The 17,033-nt window shown below is 42.5% G+C and overlaps 1 protein-coding gene across 4 annotated transcripts in view; it reads right to left on the reverse strand.

Moving 5' to 3' along the window:
* Positions 1-17,033, reverse strand: part of SLC12A8 (solute carrier family 12 member 8) — a 73,834-nt gene that overhangs the window by 23,009 nt on the left and 33,792 nt on the right. For 3 of the 4 annotated variants that reach the window (XM_068123193.2, XM_068123195.2, XM_068123194.2), the window contains 6 exons: positions 16,750-16,863; positions 16,367-16,454; positions 13,091-13,178; positions 12,794-12,940; positions 1,030-1,708; positions 145-242 (listed from right to left, as the gene is read on the reverse strand). In XM_068123193.2, the coding sequence (XP_067979294.2) occupies positions 145-242; positions 1,030-1,708; positions 12,794-12,940; positions 13,091-13,178; positions 16,367-16,454; positions 16,750-16,863 (1,214 nt within the window). The remainder of the gene's footprint in view (positions 1-144; positions 243-1,029; positions 1,709-12,793; positions 12,941-13,090; positions 13,179-16,366; positions 16,455-16,749; positions 16,864-17,033) is intronic. The other variant, XM_078782279.1, reaches the window with a different exon arrangement.

Raw genomic sequence — 17,033 nt, forward strand, 5'->3', positions numbered from 1 at the left:
CTGATCAAAATAGGTAAATTAAATGCATATTACAGTAGTGTTCTGGCAGTATGATGAAAAACAAGGGTTGCTGTCATTCTGATGCATTTTGATAGTAAATCCAATTCCTCATTCACAATCTTAAAATGTGGGAAGCATACTTACACCAATTAGGGATATCCAGCGATTGCAGAGTTTAGAATAGAAGGAATTTGACATCTGATAAATTTCCAATTCCCAGGGATTCTTGTGATGAGACAAATCTTACAAGGGAGAGGAAAAACTTGATAAGAAACACATCCTTTACAAAGCATACCTGGTTTAGTCTGCAGAGGCCATGGCTAGAGGTTTATATGAAGCAATTGGTGCATTATCGTCAAATTTCAGTGGCAGTAGTGTAATTATGTCTAAAATAAATATGGAGTAGTGTAATCGTGTAAAGCAGGTATGCTTTGGTCAAGTCCCATGTCATGAAATCGCATTATTCAACTTAATTAATTTAGGTATATAAATAAACACTATGGGCTGGTAGGACAACATCGAGTTATGCATACTTGCTTCTGAGCTGTCTAGCCCTGGTTTGAATATTGGCCAAGCTATAAGCTGACATCCTGGGGTTTCACAGGCTGCGTAAGGCATCAATGTGTGTGCCGTCCCTCGGATGGACGTTCAACAGTTGTAACCTGGATAGGATTCGGGTTTCAGACTCTACTGCACACGTAACGCAACCTTGATATATGCAGCATGACAAGAGAACAAATTGGAGTGGATTGGTGGTGGATGATGGAGCAATATGGGGATACAATAAGTGGATCAACATACACTGGAGAGGGGGAGGAGGGGAGGATGATGGAACGATATGGGGATACAACAAGTGGATCAACATACACTGGAGAGGGGGAGGAGGGGCGGATGATGGAACAATATGGGGATACAACAAGTGGATCAACATACACTGGAGAGGGGGAGGAGGGGAGGAGACAAGAGATTTCATTACATAATTCACACAAATAAAGGTAAATTAGCAAACAAGCATTGGCTCTTGCTCACCAGTTGCAGTCTCTGCTTTGCTAGATTTCCTGCTGGAAGTCTCAAACGTTCCGTGTCTTCGCTCCTTTGGTTTTTCTTCACCATTGGCAGAGATCACAGGCTCCGGTTGGTCATCCAGTCCAATGGCCTGACCATTAATTGAAGCGCTGTCCTCGGAAAGTGATCCATCGAGATTCTGCTGGTCCCTCTTGCCAATTGAATCGAGCATGAAGCTGTGCTGCAGCCTCTCTTTGGCCACATTGTGCCGTTTACCCCGAGGGACGTCCTGCTCCGGTCTCTTGCTTCCACCGGTCTTGCCATTTGGCATTTGGCTGGGAAAAATCATTTTCATATCTCGAGTAAACTCCTCTAATGATCCCTCCTGACTCCGACTTATTTCACCACTCTCAGACTCATCCTTGCCTTTGTTTATCAAAGGCTTGTAGCCCTCTCGCTGGTCGCCATTTGTTCTGCTATTTCCCATCGAGGGTCCTCCAGTTGCCCAACGCATCCCTTCCATCTGCTGCAAATCATAACTCATTGCCAGGGCAAAGTAAGCGTAGGCCACAGTGGCATAGGTGATGAGGAAGTTGATGGTGACAATTGGAGAAAGAATGTCCACTTCACCGATGAAGATGAATATTACAGTGACTGCTCCAACCACCCCGATGGCATACGTAGGTGTCTTGTTGGGTCCAAACTGTCATAATAATGTTAACAAACAGGATGATAAACAAGCGTGTGTCATCCTCGTTAACACATAAAAATCAAACACTCATGACATTAGATTGCGCTCCATGAGACTAAAATCAGCTGGTAACTAGAGTGCAGCGATTGGAGATTGCTGACACATTTAAAACAAGACAAAGAGCAATCAGAGATTGCAAACCCTCACCAGGATGTATTTTCAGTGGTTTTTAAGACTTTTGTGTTAAAACAAATATGGCGGCCAAAACACGTGACCGATGACGTCATCGTTAAAAAAAATTCTAAACTAATTTATTCCGAGATTATACTCAATAAATTTCATCTTGATCGGATGAAGTTTTGTACTTGTCGAATTATGACATCATAATTGAGGCATGTATGACATCATCATTAACATATTTTATTCCCCATGGAGAGTTCTTTACATTGAGCCGTGTCTCAATTTCTTTATATTCAGCGCTTTCGGAGATATAGAGGTACAAAGTTTTTTGGTTTTTCCAAGATGACGGCCGAAACACGTGACTGATGACGTCGTCATTATTTTTTTCTCCACCACTTTATGCTGACATGGCGCTCAATAAATTTCATCTTGAAAGGATGAAGTTTTGTACTTGTCGAATTATGACGTCATAATGGAGGCACTTATGACATCACCATTAACATATTTTATTCCCCATGGAGAGTTCTTTACAATGAGTGATGTCTCAATTTTTTCTATTCAGCGCTTTCCGAGATATAGAGGTGCAACGTTTTTCGATTTTCCAAGATGGCGGCCGAACCACGTGACCTATGACGTCATAATTATCATTAAAAATTATACAGGTGGAGTTGCACCTTTGGTGAAAATTTCCTGTCAATCGGACCAACGGTTGCAGAGAAAATCATATTTATTCTGTGCAGACAAACAAACAAACAGACAAACAGACGGACTCAAATGCAATACCCTCTTCTCCGGCGAGGGTAACTAGAACGGCACTCGGTGGAGCGCATTACCTCCGCCAGGCTGAACAGTTTATGTTTTCTATCCCACTGATAGGCCGGATCTGGATTCGGACCTCAACCAATATCGAATTGGCTTGTTCTTGTCACCTAACCAACATATCATGTTATATATTGCTTTTCACCCAATCTCTCAATTGTGAAGAATCACTTATATAATTAAATAATTGTCGTAATGAAACTCACATCCAGATCTCCACCAAAATCGAATCGATTAGTCATTGTCACACACCCAACCTCTCCACCAAGTTTCATCCAAATTCGTCCACAACGTTTTGAGATATCCTGATATGTATCGTTTTTGTCCCAATCTCCCAATGGTGAAGAATCACTTAAAAAATTATAGTAGCCGGATCAGAATCCGGATCTAAACCAAAATCTAATAATTTCGTCCTCGTCACATACACTACCTCTCTGCCAAATTCCGTTTGAATCTGTCCACAACTTTTTGAGATATCTTGTTCACAGACAGGCAGGAGTGAAAACATTACCTCCATCCACCTTTGGTGGCGGAGGTAATAAATAAACCTTCAGCAAATGCACCATCATGTTAGAGACATCAACAGAGGCAATGTGATTAATTCAATCATGTGCAGTATGAGTTTGTGGGCTTGCATCATTACAGGAAGCATGGATGTGCTGCTGAAATAGTTCCCCCTGTAGGTCGGGACAGGGATTTGCTATGTTTTTCAGGGTGCTAGCAAAAATTTGACTGCTCCTAGCGAAAGACAGCATGGTATCATGAACGTCCACCAAGCAGCAGTGCTGGCAGATGGTACAACGAGCTTAGCGTTCTTTCGAAAGACAGTATCAATTTGGTTAGCACTTCATAAGCTGAATGTGCCTTGTCCAAGACTAATGATGGCAGTCTTTAAAGATCTATTCAAACTATTTTATGTTTTTTTCTATCCAAGGTCGAGGCTCATGGGAAATGCATGCCTCCACAATACTATTTTAACTCTACCGATGATCCTGATAAGATGGTAGAAATTTGACACAGTACTCTAATGATGCAATACAAACGATGCTTTCAAGAGATGGTGATTAAGTGGAAACCTAAGGACAAACCATGGTTCAACGACAATCTTTGCCGTTTAATAGTACAATGGGATGCTGCACATGATATCGGTGATTTTGTTAGATACCGTCAACGAAGGAATATACAGACTTGGCATTTAATATGGAAAAAAAAATTTGTGGGGGTGAACTTACTTTTCAAGATGTCTTAGAACCAAAAGTTCATTGGAATTATGTTGAAATTATTCTAGATTTTGTTAATGTGGCCTTTAAAAGAAACAAAAACCACATTTGACATTTCGAAACAAATAAATTGATCCTTGAAAGTGATGTAAACTGATATCGAACTCAATTCATGGACAGTACTGTGTTAAACTTCTGTACGTTTTCCAGAAGTATCTCTTTATTTTGCACATTTGCCAAAAATTTTTTTAACAAAAACAAAAGTTAAATTACGACTGGGATTACGGACAGTAAAATTACAGTTCAGTACTTCGTGTAACCCCCACGAGCATTCAGGAGAGCACGTCCACGTTGAGGCATGCTGTTCACGAGATTTGCCAAGGTTTGGACAGGAATCGCTTGCCATGCAGTGACAATAGCCTGCTGCAATTCACGCACAGAGGTCGGCTGCTGGTCCAAGTGGTCGATTTGACGCGTTAATTCTGCCCACAAGTTCTCTGTCGGATTCATATCCGGAGACATGGCAGGCATGGTATCATGGTATGGTATCATGGTATGGTATCCATATGGTATGGTATCATGGTATCCATATGCTCGACACCACGGTCAGCAAGAAAGTGTTGGATCATGCGAGCATGACGAGGCCGTGCATTGTCATCTTGGAAGACAAAGTTTCCTCGAAAGGCTGCACGAGCAAATGGAAGCAATGTTTCTTCCAGAATGGCCCTGTACTTGAACTGGTTCAGGTTTCCATTCAAAACAACCAGGTCAGTTTTGCCCCCTGCATGAAAAGCAGCCCAAACGGTCACCCCACCACCTCCAGCTTGGACTCTTGGCACTATACAATCTTTGTTGTAGGCTTCATGCACTTGTCTGCGCACTCGGACGTGGCCATCTTGACGATAGACCAGAAATCTAGACTCGTCACTGAAGAACACGTGATTCCAGTGTCCTGGCTGCCATTGACGGTGCTCTCTGGCCCACTGCAATCGGTGCTGGCGGTGTTGTCTGGTCAGGCGTGGCTTTCTCAGGGGACGCCTGGCACGATAGCCTGCTTGAACCAGTCGTTGGTTGACTAGCCTTCTGGATACAGGCACATTTGTCAGTTGCTGCCACTCAGCCCTAAGCCGATTAGCTGACTTGGTACGGCCATTGCAGACTAACCGGTGCAGCTGGCGATCATCCCTCCTTGTGGTTCTGCGGGGACGTCCTGGCCTCGGTATTGGAGTAGGGACACCCCTCTGAGCATTTCGTTTCAGGATCTGTGACACCTGACCTTGAGTGGTGCCATACTGCCGAGCAATAGCACGCTGTTTCATGCCGTAATTTTGTAAAGCCACCACCCCATGACAAACAGCATTGTCGAGTTGACGGACCATCTCCAGAGGAAGCGGCAATAACTTTTGGAGACGTGCAGCAGTTGTTTTCCACTAATACAGAACGCAACAACCCTTGTATACCTGACTGTGAAGCCAATCATCAAATGCACCTGTCCGTACATTTTGCCACGCCACCTGTGATATAATCCTGTTGTTGACTTCTTGCTGCGACAGACAATCAGTGACATGGTTCTTTTAACAAATAAATCACCAAAGTGTAAAAGAAACTCACCAGATTGATATACTGAGTTAAGAAAGTAAACCCGTCAAGAAAAAAAAATATTCCATATTAAATGCCAAGTCTGTAGTTCAGCGTCATATCAGAAAGGCTAAGGTATCTTACTTTCAGAACAAGTCGAATACCTTAAAAGATCAGAGCCTGGAAAATGGCATAGACAGATCAGATTATTGACCAGAATGAAGAAGCAGTCCTATAATCCTGCTTTTGTTGACCAATCTCATCAGCTAGCTAATGATCTTAATAATAAAAATCTTCATTGTCCCACATTCAGGGAAATTATACTTTGTATCAAAAAATGCTTAACAAGCACTGTTTACTGTTTTTTTTACTATGTTATGAAAAAATAACACAAGTAACATAATATGCAACTGAGAAATGCTCAACATCTTGACCTACCTCATTATAAGACTCAAAGATACGAGAATTCAACAATTCCTTTTTTGACTGAAATGCTTAATTCTGTGATGTATGTGCATAAAATCAATTACATGCATCATATCTGTTTGTTGTTCTTCTTAAGTTTTCTGCTATTTTAGGTTATTTTGTTTGTCGAATTTGTTATATTTTTATTGTTGTTTAATTATGTATGTTTGTTTATTCCAGATAATTATTTTGATACATGATATGTATATTATTGTCATTTTATATGATTATTATTATTTTTATATACATTTGTAGGTTTTATGAAATACTATTTTATTATTGTAAACTTGACAAATTTCAGTCGTCGGACTGCCTTGTCCAGTGTTTAATGATTTCAATAAACCGAAATGAATAAATGAATACTACTACTTCGGTTATTCTCACCTTGTGGGGTCAGCCCAGAAATGGTTTTGGACTAAGTCTCCTTATGTCCAGCAAAATCAACACAGCCACGCTAGACTCCTCTTCTCATTCCCAACTCTCAGATCCAGTCGTTCCACAAAAAAATAGAACAAAAAAAAGGACCTTGTGACGAGTTTTACTTCCTCCAGACAGTCTGGTTCGCTCATCTTTTTGGCGCACTGGCACGAGGCGAGAACGGCTCGTGCAGGGGCTGATCCGAGGATCTCACCAAACCGTCCGATCGGTAGTAGCGACCAAGTGTACAAAGGGCAGGGACTTAATCAACGCGTGCTGATGACTCGTGCTTCCTGGGAATTCCTCGTTCATTGGACACAGTCTCAAGCCAGAGTCCCCATCACGGACGGGGCTCAGCGGTTTACCCGAGCCTGACGGCGAAGGGCAAGGTTCATGCTGGCACGTCCAGTGTAACACACGTGCGGCCCCGGACATCGATGGGCATCACAGACCTGTTGTTGCTCAATCTCGCACGGCTTGCGGCCGCTCATCCCTCTAAGAAGTTAGTCTGCCGGCCACACTAGGGTCGCGGGACTAGTTAGTGTATCAGAAGTCTCGCTCATTGTCGGAATCAACCAGACGGATTGCTCCACCAACTAAGAATGGCCATGCCTCATCACCCACGGCAAAGCAATTGTGAAAAGTCTCCTCACCGAGCCCCAATTGCACACTGTGCACTCTATTTACAAAGCAAGGCCAAGGGCTGCACTTTCAAGTGATCACTTCTTAACCCGTTACCCACGCACCCTCTTCAGCGGTAGCCTGGATAACGTCCTACTGATTAACCATCCTACTTTGTCTAGCCACCTCCACCTTTGGCCCACTGTCAAGCGGTCTCTTCCCTGTGCTTCTCCTACTACAACTACCACAGTCAGTGCCCTGTCAAACCCTTGGCTTCCGTCCCTCCCCCTCCTCACTCTGTTAGCAATATCCCTAACCCTAACCCTTACACCTTCTACACTTCACCCTTTTTGTGTTCCCCCTACTCTTCTCTCCATACCAATCACCATGCTTCCTCATTATTTTCCTGCATTCCCTCTCTTTGGAACAGCCTCCCCAGCAGTGTTCCCAACTTATATAAACTTTCACCAATTCAAGTCACGAATCAATCGCCTCGATCTCATTTAATTGTCTCATATTCCTATCTTTCTTTGTTTTTGTTTTTTTTCACACAGAGGGCTCCTCTTAGTTTTGGGCTCGACCCTTCCCCTGTGATGTATTTTTTTAAACGTCTCACAGATGAGCTGGCCAGGCCTGACGTTGGCATGGAATCTCATGAACCACTGAAGGTGGCAGGAATTTGTAACGTGTTCAGGGTGCTGCCGATAACTCTCCTACTCTTCATGAAAGACACCGTAGGATATTAAACTATTTAGCTCATTAATTACCATAGTTCGAACTGAGGATAACAATCCTCCATCAACCACCTCAAATGAGCTGAGAACAATTGGAGTTTGATATTTTTCTACAAGGTATAGAGCAGATTTTAACAGAAATTCCGAATTGTATGAAATTTGGAATAGGGTTCAGCACATTTGACCAGATGATTTAATGTTTTGTGTTCGCTGAAGTTTCTCCAAATAAATACCTTTAATAAGGGTTTTGGGAACCCCAATCATCCAATAGTGTAATTATTTATTTATTTAAATAATTTTCCCTTTTCTAACGTTTTTATTTCCTGGTTGATTATTTGGTGTCAAATATTTTTTGTAAATCAAAATTAAAATTAAGAGAAAACAGATGGGTCTTTGGTATTTACGTCCTTATGGGTTTGAGACCGCTTGGGACACTATTTATAAAGCTGCTGATGATCTAAGCAATAATTTATAAAAATTCGTGGAAATTTGTAATGCAGACAAAAAATAATTGCTCCAAGGACTTAATAAAGGAATTGAGCTGCTCTCCATCAATTTAATTTTTGCATCCCCATAATCATGTGAATTTAGAGCAGCCAAGATCACTCTACGTAGGATTCTCACACCTGAGTACTTACTGTATGTTTGTTCAAAATATTACATTGGCAGAATAATCTGGTGAATGAATGTGAAATCTCAAATTTGTAAGTCTGTTGGGTTTTAAGTCACCACAAGATCAGAAAAGATAAACTTACCAGCCAATTAAAACGGCCAATCAGCAATCTTGGATTGATGAAAGTCTTGGATTGATGAATCATAATTCAATTTATATACGAAACAAGGGCTTTTCAAATGTGGTAAAAAAAAAACATGCTTTTGTATTAAACAAAGATATATTGAGTATTGTTTTATGTTTCCTAAAGATAATGTATTTATTGTTCACGGACGAAGGACGAAGTTCGAAGGACGAAGTTCACCGCAAGGACGAAAGACGGGAACAGTGGTGAGTTTGAGGTAAATGTGGGAGTGCATCAGGGGTCGGTACTAAGTCCACTACTATTTGTAGCTGTGATGGAGGTGCTGGCTCAGAACGTAAAGGAGGGATTACCGTGGGAGTTGTTGTATGCAGATGATCTGGTGTTGATTGCGGAAAGTATGGATGGACTGAAGGAAAAGATGAACAAGTGGAAGGAATGTATGGAGACAAATGGTCTGAAGGTGAATATCGGAAAGACGAAGGTGATGGCAAGTGGTAAAGCATGTGGTGAGGTGGAAAGAACTGGGAAGTGGCCCTGTGCTGTGTGTAGGAAGGGTGTCGGAGTGAACTCCATTCAATGTACAATGTGCGCTGAGTGGGTTCATCAAAAATGTAGTGGTCTGAGAGGGTCATTAACCAGTGTGGCAGCTACATTCAAATGTAAGGTGTGCACAGAGGGAGCTGCAGATGGAGGAAATGTTGAGTTGGATCTTGGAGACGGCGTGAAGCTGGAAGGTGTGAAAACATTTTGCTACCTCGGAGACATGCTGAATGGAGAAGGTGGATCAGACTCGGCAACGGTTGCTCGAGTGAGATGTGCATGGAAGAAGTTTCGGGAACTGAGTGGCGTGCTGATGATGAGGGGAGTGTCGTTGAAGCTGAAAGGAAAGGTGTATGCTGCATGTGTGAGAAGTGTTATGATTTATGGGAGCAAGACATGGGTAATGAACGGAGAGCAGCAACGAAGGTTGGAATGGGTGGAAATGTGAATGGTTCGATGGATGTGCGGAGTATCGTTGAGAGAGAGGAAGACAAATGATGAATTGCGAAAGATGATGGGAATAGAGCCTGTGATTGATGCTGTGAAGAGGAACAGGTTGAGATGGTTTGGTCATGTGTTGAGGAAGGATGAAAGTGACTGGTTGAGAAGAGTGAAGAGTGATGGAAATGAATATAGAAGGAAGTAGAGGACGGGGAAGACCGAGAAAGACTTGGCTAAAGATGGTGGAAGAGGAAATGCGGGCAAGGGGGTTAACAAGGAGAGATGCAGAAAATAGGGCAAAATGGAGAAGATTGTCATGGGGACCGCAAGGCTAACCCCCGCTCTAGTAGGGAAAATGGCCTTTAAAATGCATGTTGTTGTTGTGTTGTTGTTCACGGACGAATCTCCATCCTCTTTCTCTGGTCCAGGTGAAATATGAGCCACTCATCTACATCTAAGCTGTTTTTGGAAGGGTTCCTGGTATAATATTGTTTGATAAAGCAGAAATTATTTAATAATGGCATCAGGGAAACACGACTGGATTGTGTAAATTTCCATCAGTAAGCATCCACTCTGGACAAGTGCAACTGCATTGTAAGATTGAATGGCTATAATGTTTGTGAAATTAGTTTGTTCTAAGGCTTACAGGTTTAGAGCATTCACCGAGAAGCTATCGAGCATGGCTTTGAACCTTGGCCCACCTATACACTGCCATCCTGGTGTTTCACACGTAACACGATTCATATAAATATGTGCACTGTCTTTCAAGCTGGAGGACCCCTCGGCCGATCTGGTCATAGCACGGGATGTTAAGTACCCCACAATGTCTTTCGCAGAGTATGAGAACAATCACCATGATCCTGTCCAAATTTCAAATTCCTGTCAGGTGAACGTCTGGACGTTATCTAGCCCCCCCCCCCCCCCCCCCCCCCGTTATCTAGCCAACTCCGCAATGTCTGAATAATTGGCGCAATTGAATAAGAATTGTGGTGGTAGTAGTAGTAGCAGAAGAAGAAGAAGAATAGAATCAAACAGGTCCTAAGATGTTACAGATGAAAATGACTTTATACTATTATGTAAGATAAAATAAGTCATATTTTTGTTAATCAGATTCTTCCAGAGGACAAAGTTGGCTGTCCCATTGACCATCATATTCTTGTATAGGTGTGCTCTTACAGAAAGGTTAATATGGAGTGGATCCAATGTTTTTAGAGCTGAGGCCTCTTTAAACGCAAGTTAGTACTGTATGTCAAAACTTGGGAGGTGTTAATTCATCGGAGACTGTGGAAGAGTCATTCAAGGCAAGTCTGAGAAAACACAGCTTAAGCATATTGCTATGGCATAACTCAATGTGTGGGTGTCCAACTTGCAGTAATTATCATGTGACTTTCAACACGCTTCCTCAGAACCCAGTTTGATTGCCTCTCGTCACTGGAGAGAACAGGAAGTCCAAATTTTCCACAGGCAATAGTACATTTGAGGCATCATGAAGACGGAATGCAGGAGTGGTGTGTGTGTGTGTGTGTGTGTGTGTGTGTGTGTGTGTGTGTGTGTGTGTGTGTGTGTGTGTATTCCTTTTGTAAAACAGTCATGTGATCCACTGCCATACCTTCTCATGACGCCAACCAGTTCGCTCCCTGCTCTTACGACTTGTGATATGTTAAAATTAATTTTGTATTTCAGAAAATGCAGCATGAAGGGCTGAATTTCCTTTGCTCATACTTAAACGTTGTAGTCTAGTAGGAAGACTAGGTCCCCCTGCACCCCCCGGAGATATACTTCTAATCAGTGTTTCTAGATTGGAAAAAATGTGTAGAAAATGACTAGCTATGGCCCCAAGCTGAAAAAATGTCCCACATACCATTTTTATGCAAATTACTGCTGCAAATTTTATGCAAAATTATGCAAATTTTATGCAAATTTTTGATGAGGAGTAGAGTTGAGGGGTCTTTGAGGGCTTAATCGAGGTGCTCTCGGTTGCAAGACTGGGTCATTCTGAGAAGCACAGCAGGGTCAGAGATCATGATGTTCTCCTCCTCAGTGAATCTCTCCATCAACAGCCTCTCCATTGCCTCACACACTGTTTTGAGGCAAAAGAGGGACTTTGCGTAGGCCTTTCCACTGAGAACACCTTTGAGAGATCCACTTGTTACTAGTTGTGCCTCAAAGAGAATCTCTGCATATCCAGAACCACGCATCTTGTGTCCAGTGAGCATCCCGATGTAGTTCATGGATGTGTGGAAGGGTCCAATCGTTACTACATGACTAGCAAATTCATTTGGCCAGCGCCAGATGATGGGAAGGGCTTTCATGCAGACACCCAGATCAAATGTATTCAGGACCCATCTCTGACCCACCTCAGCAGTTGCTGCCTCGGAACGCTTCAGTAGCTCACGAACAACTGCGTTGTCTGTGATCGGTCTGTGCCTGGTGCCTGCATGGCATGGCAATGGCCTGCAGCCTGTGCCTGGGCTAGGGGGTTTCACCTCTGCAACTGGTTCTCCCCCACCCAGCAAATCAACAGTCGACTACTGCACGCCTATCCACCAACCGATCACAGACAACGCAGTTGTTCGTGAGCTACTGAAGCGTTCCGAGGCAGCAACTGCTGAGGTGGGTCAGAGATGGGTCCTGAATACATTTGATCTGGGTGTCTGCATGAAAGCCCTTCCCATCATCTGGCGCTGGCCAAATGAATTTGCTAGTCATGTAGTAACGATTGGACCCTTCCACACATCCATGAACTACATCGGGATGCTCACTGGACACAAGATGCGTGGTTCTGGATATGCAGAGATTCTCTTTGAGGCACAACTAGTAACAAGTGGATCTCTCAAAGGTGTTCTCAGTGGAAAGGCCTACGCAAAGTCCCTCTTTTGCCTCAAAACAGTGTGTGAGGCAATGGAGAGGCTGTTGATGGAGAGATTCACTGAGGAGGAGAACATCATGATCTCTGACCCTGCTGTGCTTCTCAGAATGACCCAGTCTTGCAACCGAGAGCACCTCGATGAAGCCCTCAAAGACCCCTCAACTCTACTCCTCATCAAAAATTTGCATAAAATTTGCATAATTTTGCATAAAATTTGCAGCAGTAATTTGCATAAAAATGGTATGTGGGACATTTTTTCAGCTTGGGGCCATAGCTAGTCATTTTCTACACATTTTTTCCAATCTAGAAACACTGATTAGAAGTATATCTCCGGGGGGTGCAGGGGGACCTAGTCTTCCTACTAGACTATTGTCATTCAAGATTCCTTGACACACTTATTCAAATATGCAAATGAAACCTCTGTAGATTCCCTCTGTGAAAAGCTTGACCCATACCCCTTTTGCGAGGAAAGAAATGGCAGGAATAACGTGTTCTTCTGCGATGCACTGCAATATGCGTGGAGCTCCATAAAGCGAAGTCATACAAGATCCCAGCGAGGAGATATAAAGCCCAATGAGGAACAAGAAACCAACCAGGGATACCTGCAACACACAAGGCACCCACTGTTAGATAAGCAGGAATATCTTGGTGGATAAAAAGGAAACTACTTATTCTGGAAAACTGGAATAAAGAAAACAAAACGCAATTTCACAAGTGTAGGTATGTTGATAAGCAAGGGTCTCAGGCCTTGCCTTTTCAGCGATCATGAAGTCAGTGTGTAGAGCATCACGTGTACAGGTCGATCCGAGCAGAAGAACAAATACCAAATAAAGAAACAACCTGGAAAAAGAAACAAGCAAAGAGATTTACTTTGATACACATGGAATGATGGAAATACATGAAGTGTAATGACAAAGATCTAGTGATACATGTCAACTTTAGCACCTACAAGTTTGAGAAAAGTAGACCGAGGGCTCAAGTCCTGCTTACTGGTACGTAACTACACACCACGGGTAAGAAACCCGGAGTCCCTTTTTCAGTACTAACTTGTGAACGAGCGCTCCTGGATTCAAGGTGAAGCTGTTGGGGATGTCAGTGCAGCATTGGTCCCAATAAATGTTATGTGTGTCATCCCACTAGTTTATATCACTCATCGACCAATCACTACTGTATGTACTGGATTCATGAATGGGTTACAAGAAATAGACTTTGAATGTCCAACTGGAATGCTGTTTTGGATCAGGTGTAAAGGTGAGTCTGTGGCCTCAAGCTTGCAACTGGTGTTCTGGTGTAATTGGAGTCAATCTGCAGCATATTGTGACACAAAGATGCAGGTATGGTATGGGAGAGGAAACCCACCTACATTCGGCTTGGGATGAGCAACCTTTACGATAAGGTCTTTTTAAATTTTCCTCATAAGCAATAGACTAACTATACAATTCAAGATGTCACATTATTCTTTCAGCAGGGAATTTTTTTTTTTTTTTACAAGGAACACAATGACATCAGGAGACATGGGCACGACTTCCACACGAATTATAAAGGCATCACAAAGTACGTAGGTAGGTGGGATGCCCTCTCCCACACCTGCAACACACTCCAATTTTTGGGCCTCTCTATCAACTATTATCTTTATTTGGCAAACCACACTTCTAAGTTGGTCTCCAAAGCCAGTCGATGACTGGGCATCCGCTATCGTGCGAAGTCCTTCCTTGGCACACTTGAACACTTATCCACCTACAAGGCCTTCATTCACAGCTTGCTGGAGTACTGCTCCCCCCTATGGGCTGGTGCACCTGCCTCACATCTTTCTCAGCTTGATGCTGTGGAAACAAAGATCTTCAATAATATTGGAATCTCGCATGATGAAGCTGCATCTATGAGCCTTTCACTTTAACATCGCAGACAGGTCCGTGGTCTTACTGTCCACAATCACTGCTCACCTTCACTCATATTTGTTCCTCTTTTTTTTCCACCATCTGTGGAAACAAATTCCACATTCTCTTTAGTCTCATTATCCCATCCAGGGCTTCAAGACAACTGTTCACCACCATCTCAGATCATCCCCCATCCACAATCATGATTTCTTCTACCCGCACCCCCACCCCAACCCCTCCCTCAATTAACCTCTGCAACTCCTCCTCCCCCAAACCCACCTATTCCAAACTTCCAGTTTCCCCTTCCTACGAGTTTACAGCTGTATCCATTGATACACTCCTGTGTCTCCACTAGCCCTCTTCCCCCACATCATTCTCCATCATCATCATCTTCTTTCCCCACAAGCCCTCATTCTTCTCCCACATCCTTTCATTTATCCGAGTCTCCAACTATCCTATCCCTCATCTCTGCTGTGACCCACACCTCCATTTGTTCTGTTATGTCCTGATCCGTTCTATGTTCTAGCATCTAGCTCCTCCACGAGCCTCGACATTGTAAACCTCCAACCCCCCACGAAAGACAGATTTGAAAAGTAATATCCAAAAATATGATATTTGCTGATAAATTGCAAATACAACAAATAATTCAGAATGTATAGCAGAGGAATAGTAGACTTTGTCTAGGCCAGTTTGCATGGGTAGATCCATGTGCATGGGTAGATCCCAATGTTGTGGAGTATTTGAAGGTGTTGATTTTGAAAATTAACACATGTTTAACCTGCAGTGATGGGACATTGTGCATTTGAATTTTACAATTGAGCTGAGCAAGTTTTATTCCTCGCATAGAGAAACAAAAATTTGGATTTAAAAAAAATAAAGATCCATGTTGCGTAAAAAGCAGTGTTCATCAACCTGGGGTCACAGCCTCATAAGGCAAGTGGTCAGATGGAAACGCCAAACAGTCCAACTCCCAGAACCACCTGACTTCTTACCCTACCTCGCAATTGGTCAGATGGGACATCAACACTCATTCAACACTCACGCTAATCGACTGTAATTACCCTGCGCTCGCAAAGTGAAAAGTGGGGTTAAGCGATCGGTTGCATGCGTACATGTCGGCGTTTTTAAAATTCAATTTCTCAGCAAGCGTTAATCCGATTGAAACGACATTTTGCACCATAGGAGTGCCTCCTCCACTATAATTTTTATTGGTAATTATGATGTCATAGGTCACGTGGTACAGGCGCTATCTTGGAAAAACCAAAAAACGTTGCATCACTATCTCCGAATCCGCTCCTTGGAAAAAATTGAAACATGGTGCGTTGTCAAATACTCCCCATGGGAAATAAGATATGTTAATGATGATGTCATCGGTACTTTCATTATGACGTCATAATTTGACAAGTACAACGCTTGATCCAATCAGTATAATTTTTTTACTCTGCAACTGTTGGTCCAGTGGACATGAAATTTTCACCATAGGAGCAACCTACTCCTGTAGAATTTTAGTGATAATTATGACGTCATATGTCACGTGGTATGGGCGCCATCTTGAAACAACTTTGCACCTCTATATCTCTGAAACAACTCCATGGAAAAAAATTGAAATGTGGCTCATGGTCAATGACTCTCCATGGGGAATAAGTTATGTTAATGATGATGTCATAAGTGCCTTCATTATGACGTCATAATTCGACAAGTACAGCGCTTGATCCGATCAGAATTTTTTTCTCTCTGCAACTGTTAGTCTGATGCACATGGAATTTTCACCATAGGAGCGCAGAATGTTTAATGATAAACACCAGTTCACTCTTTATCGCATGGCATTTTGATTATAAACGAGCTTCAATACTCGATGCACACCTTTGTAAAGTAGCTGCAAAGCATTGTGGGGAAAAATAGACAAAATAGGGTTGGGAGAGTTCTTTTGAGTTTGGAGCTGCTGTTCCAAAAGTTTTGGGAAGAAAATGGAGTTTGTATTCAAGTATTAAATGCAAGTAGTAAAGGTGATTGTCATGCAGGTGTTATGCGCTGAATGGCCTAAGCTCCTCCTATACCAAGTTCCTTGTTATTAATCCTTTTAGTAACGTTTAAATAATTTCAAATTGATTTGCACAGTGTATCATTCAATAGACAAGTGTAACATCTTACGTTATGGCGATAGCACAAAGGGAACCCACAGGGATACTGAGCGATGGTTTATTCAAATCTCCACTCATATTGAACCCGGCCATGACCCCTGAAAGTAAAGAAACAATGTTACAAAGCACAGATTGTATACTAGCTGACAAAAGGCCTCATTGTTGTTCATTGCATAGTTTTTTCAGTTAAATTATTAGAATAATGTTTCTTGGAATTCATAATGTACTTCTTTCTGTGGGGAAGGGGGGGGAGAGAGGGGGGGAGAGGGTGTGGGATTAAACCCAAACTTTGGATTTTAACATGTGCAGCATTAATTGCTAGCCTATTATAAGAGTTTCGTTATTCCTTTGCTCAAAAATTTTCAGGATACGTGCTCGATTTGCTTTGCTTACCTGTTGCTGTTGGAAAGAAAATGCCAAAAACGGTGAAGAAGCTTTGTTCTGGCAAATATTCTGGAAATGTATTGTTTCTCAGCAGTTTCTCCGAGTAGCCCACAAAGCCGTTTTCTGAAAAGACAAAAAAATGCACATATATTTATTTTTATTTTAAAAAGGGAGGGTTTCAGACTGACACTGATATGCGTGGTTTGGCAGGATGGCCTCGAGGTACGCACACACTCGCCTCTAAGCCGTTTCAAATCAGGGTTGGAATCCCGACCCAGCTAAAAAACGGTCAT

This window comes from Myxine glutinosa, chromosome 7 (genome assembly GCF_964187855.1).
Source record: "Myxine glutinosa chromosome 7, kmMyxGlut1.1, whole genome shotgun sequence".
In the NCBI taxonomy this organism is placed as follows: domain Eukaryota; kingdom Metazoa; phylum Chordata; class Myxini; order Myxiniformes; family Myxinidae; genus Myxine; species Myxine glutinosa.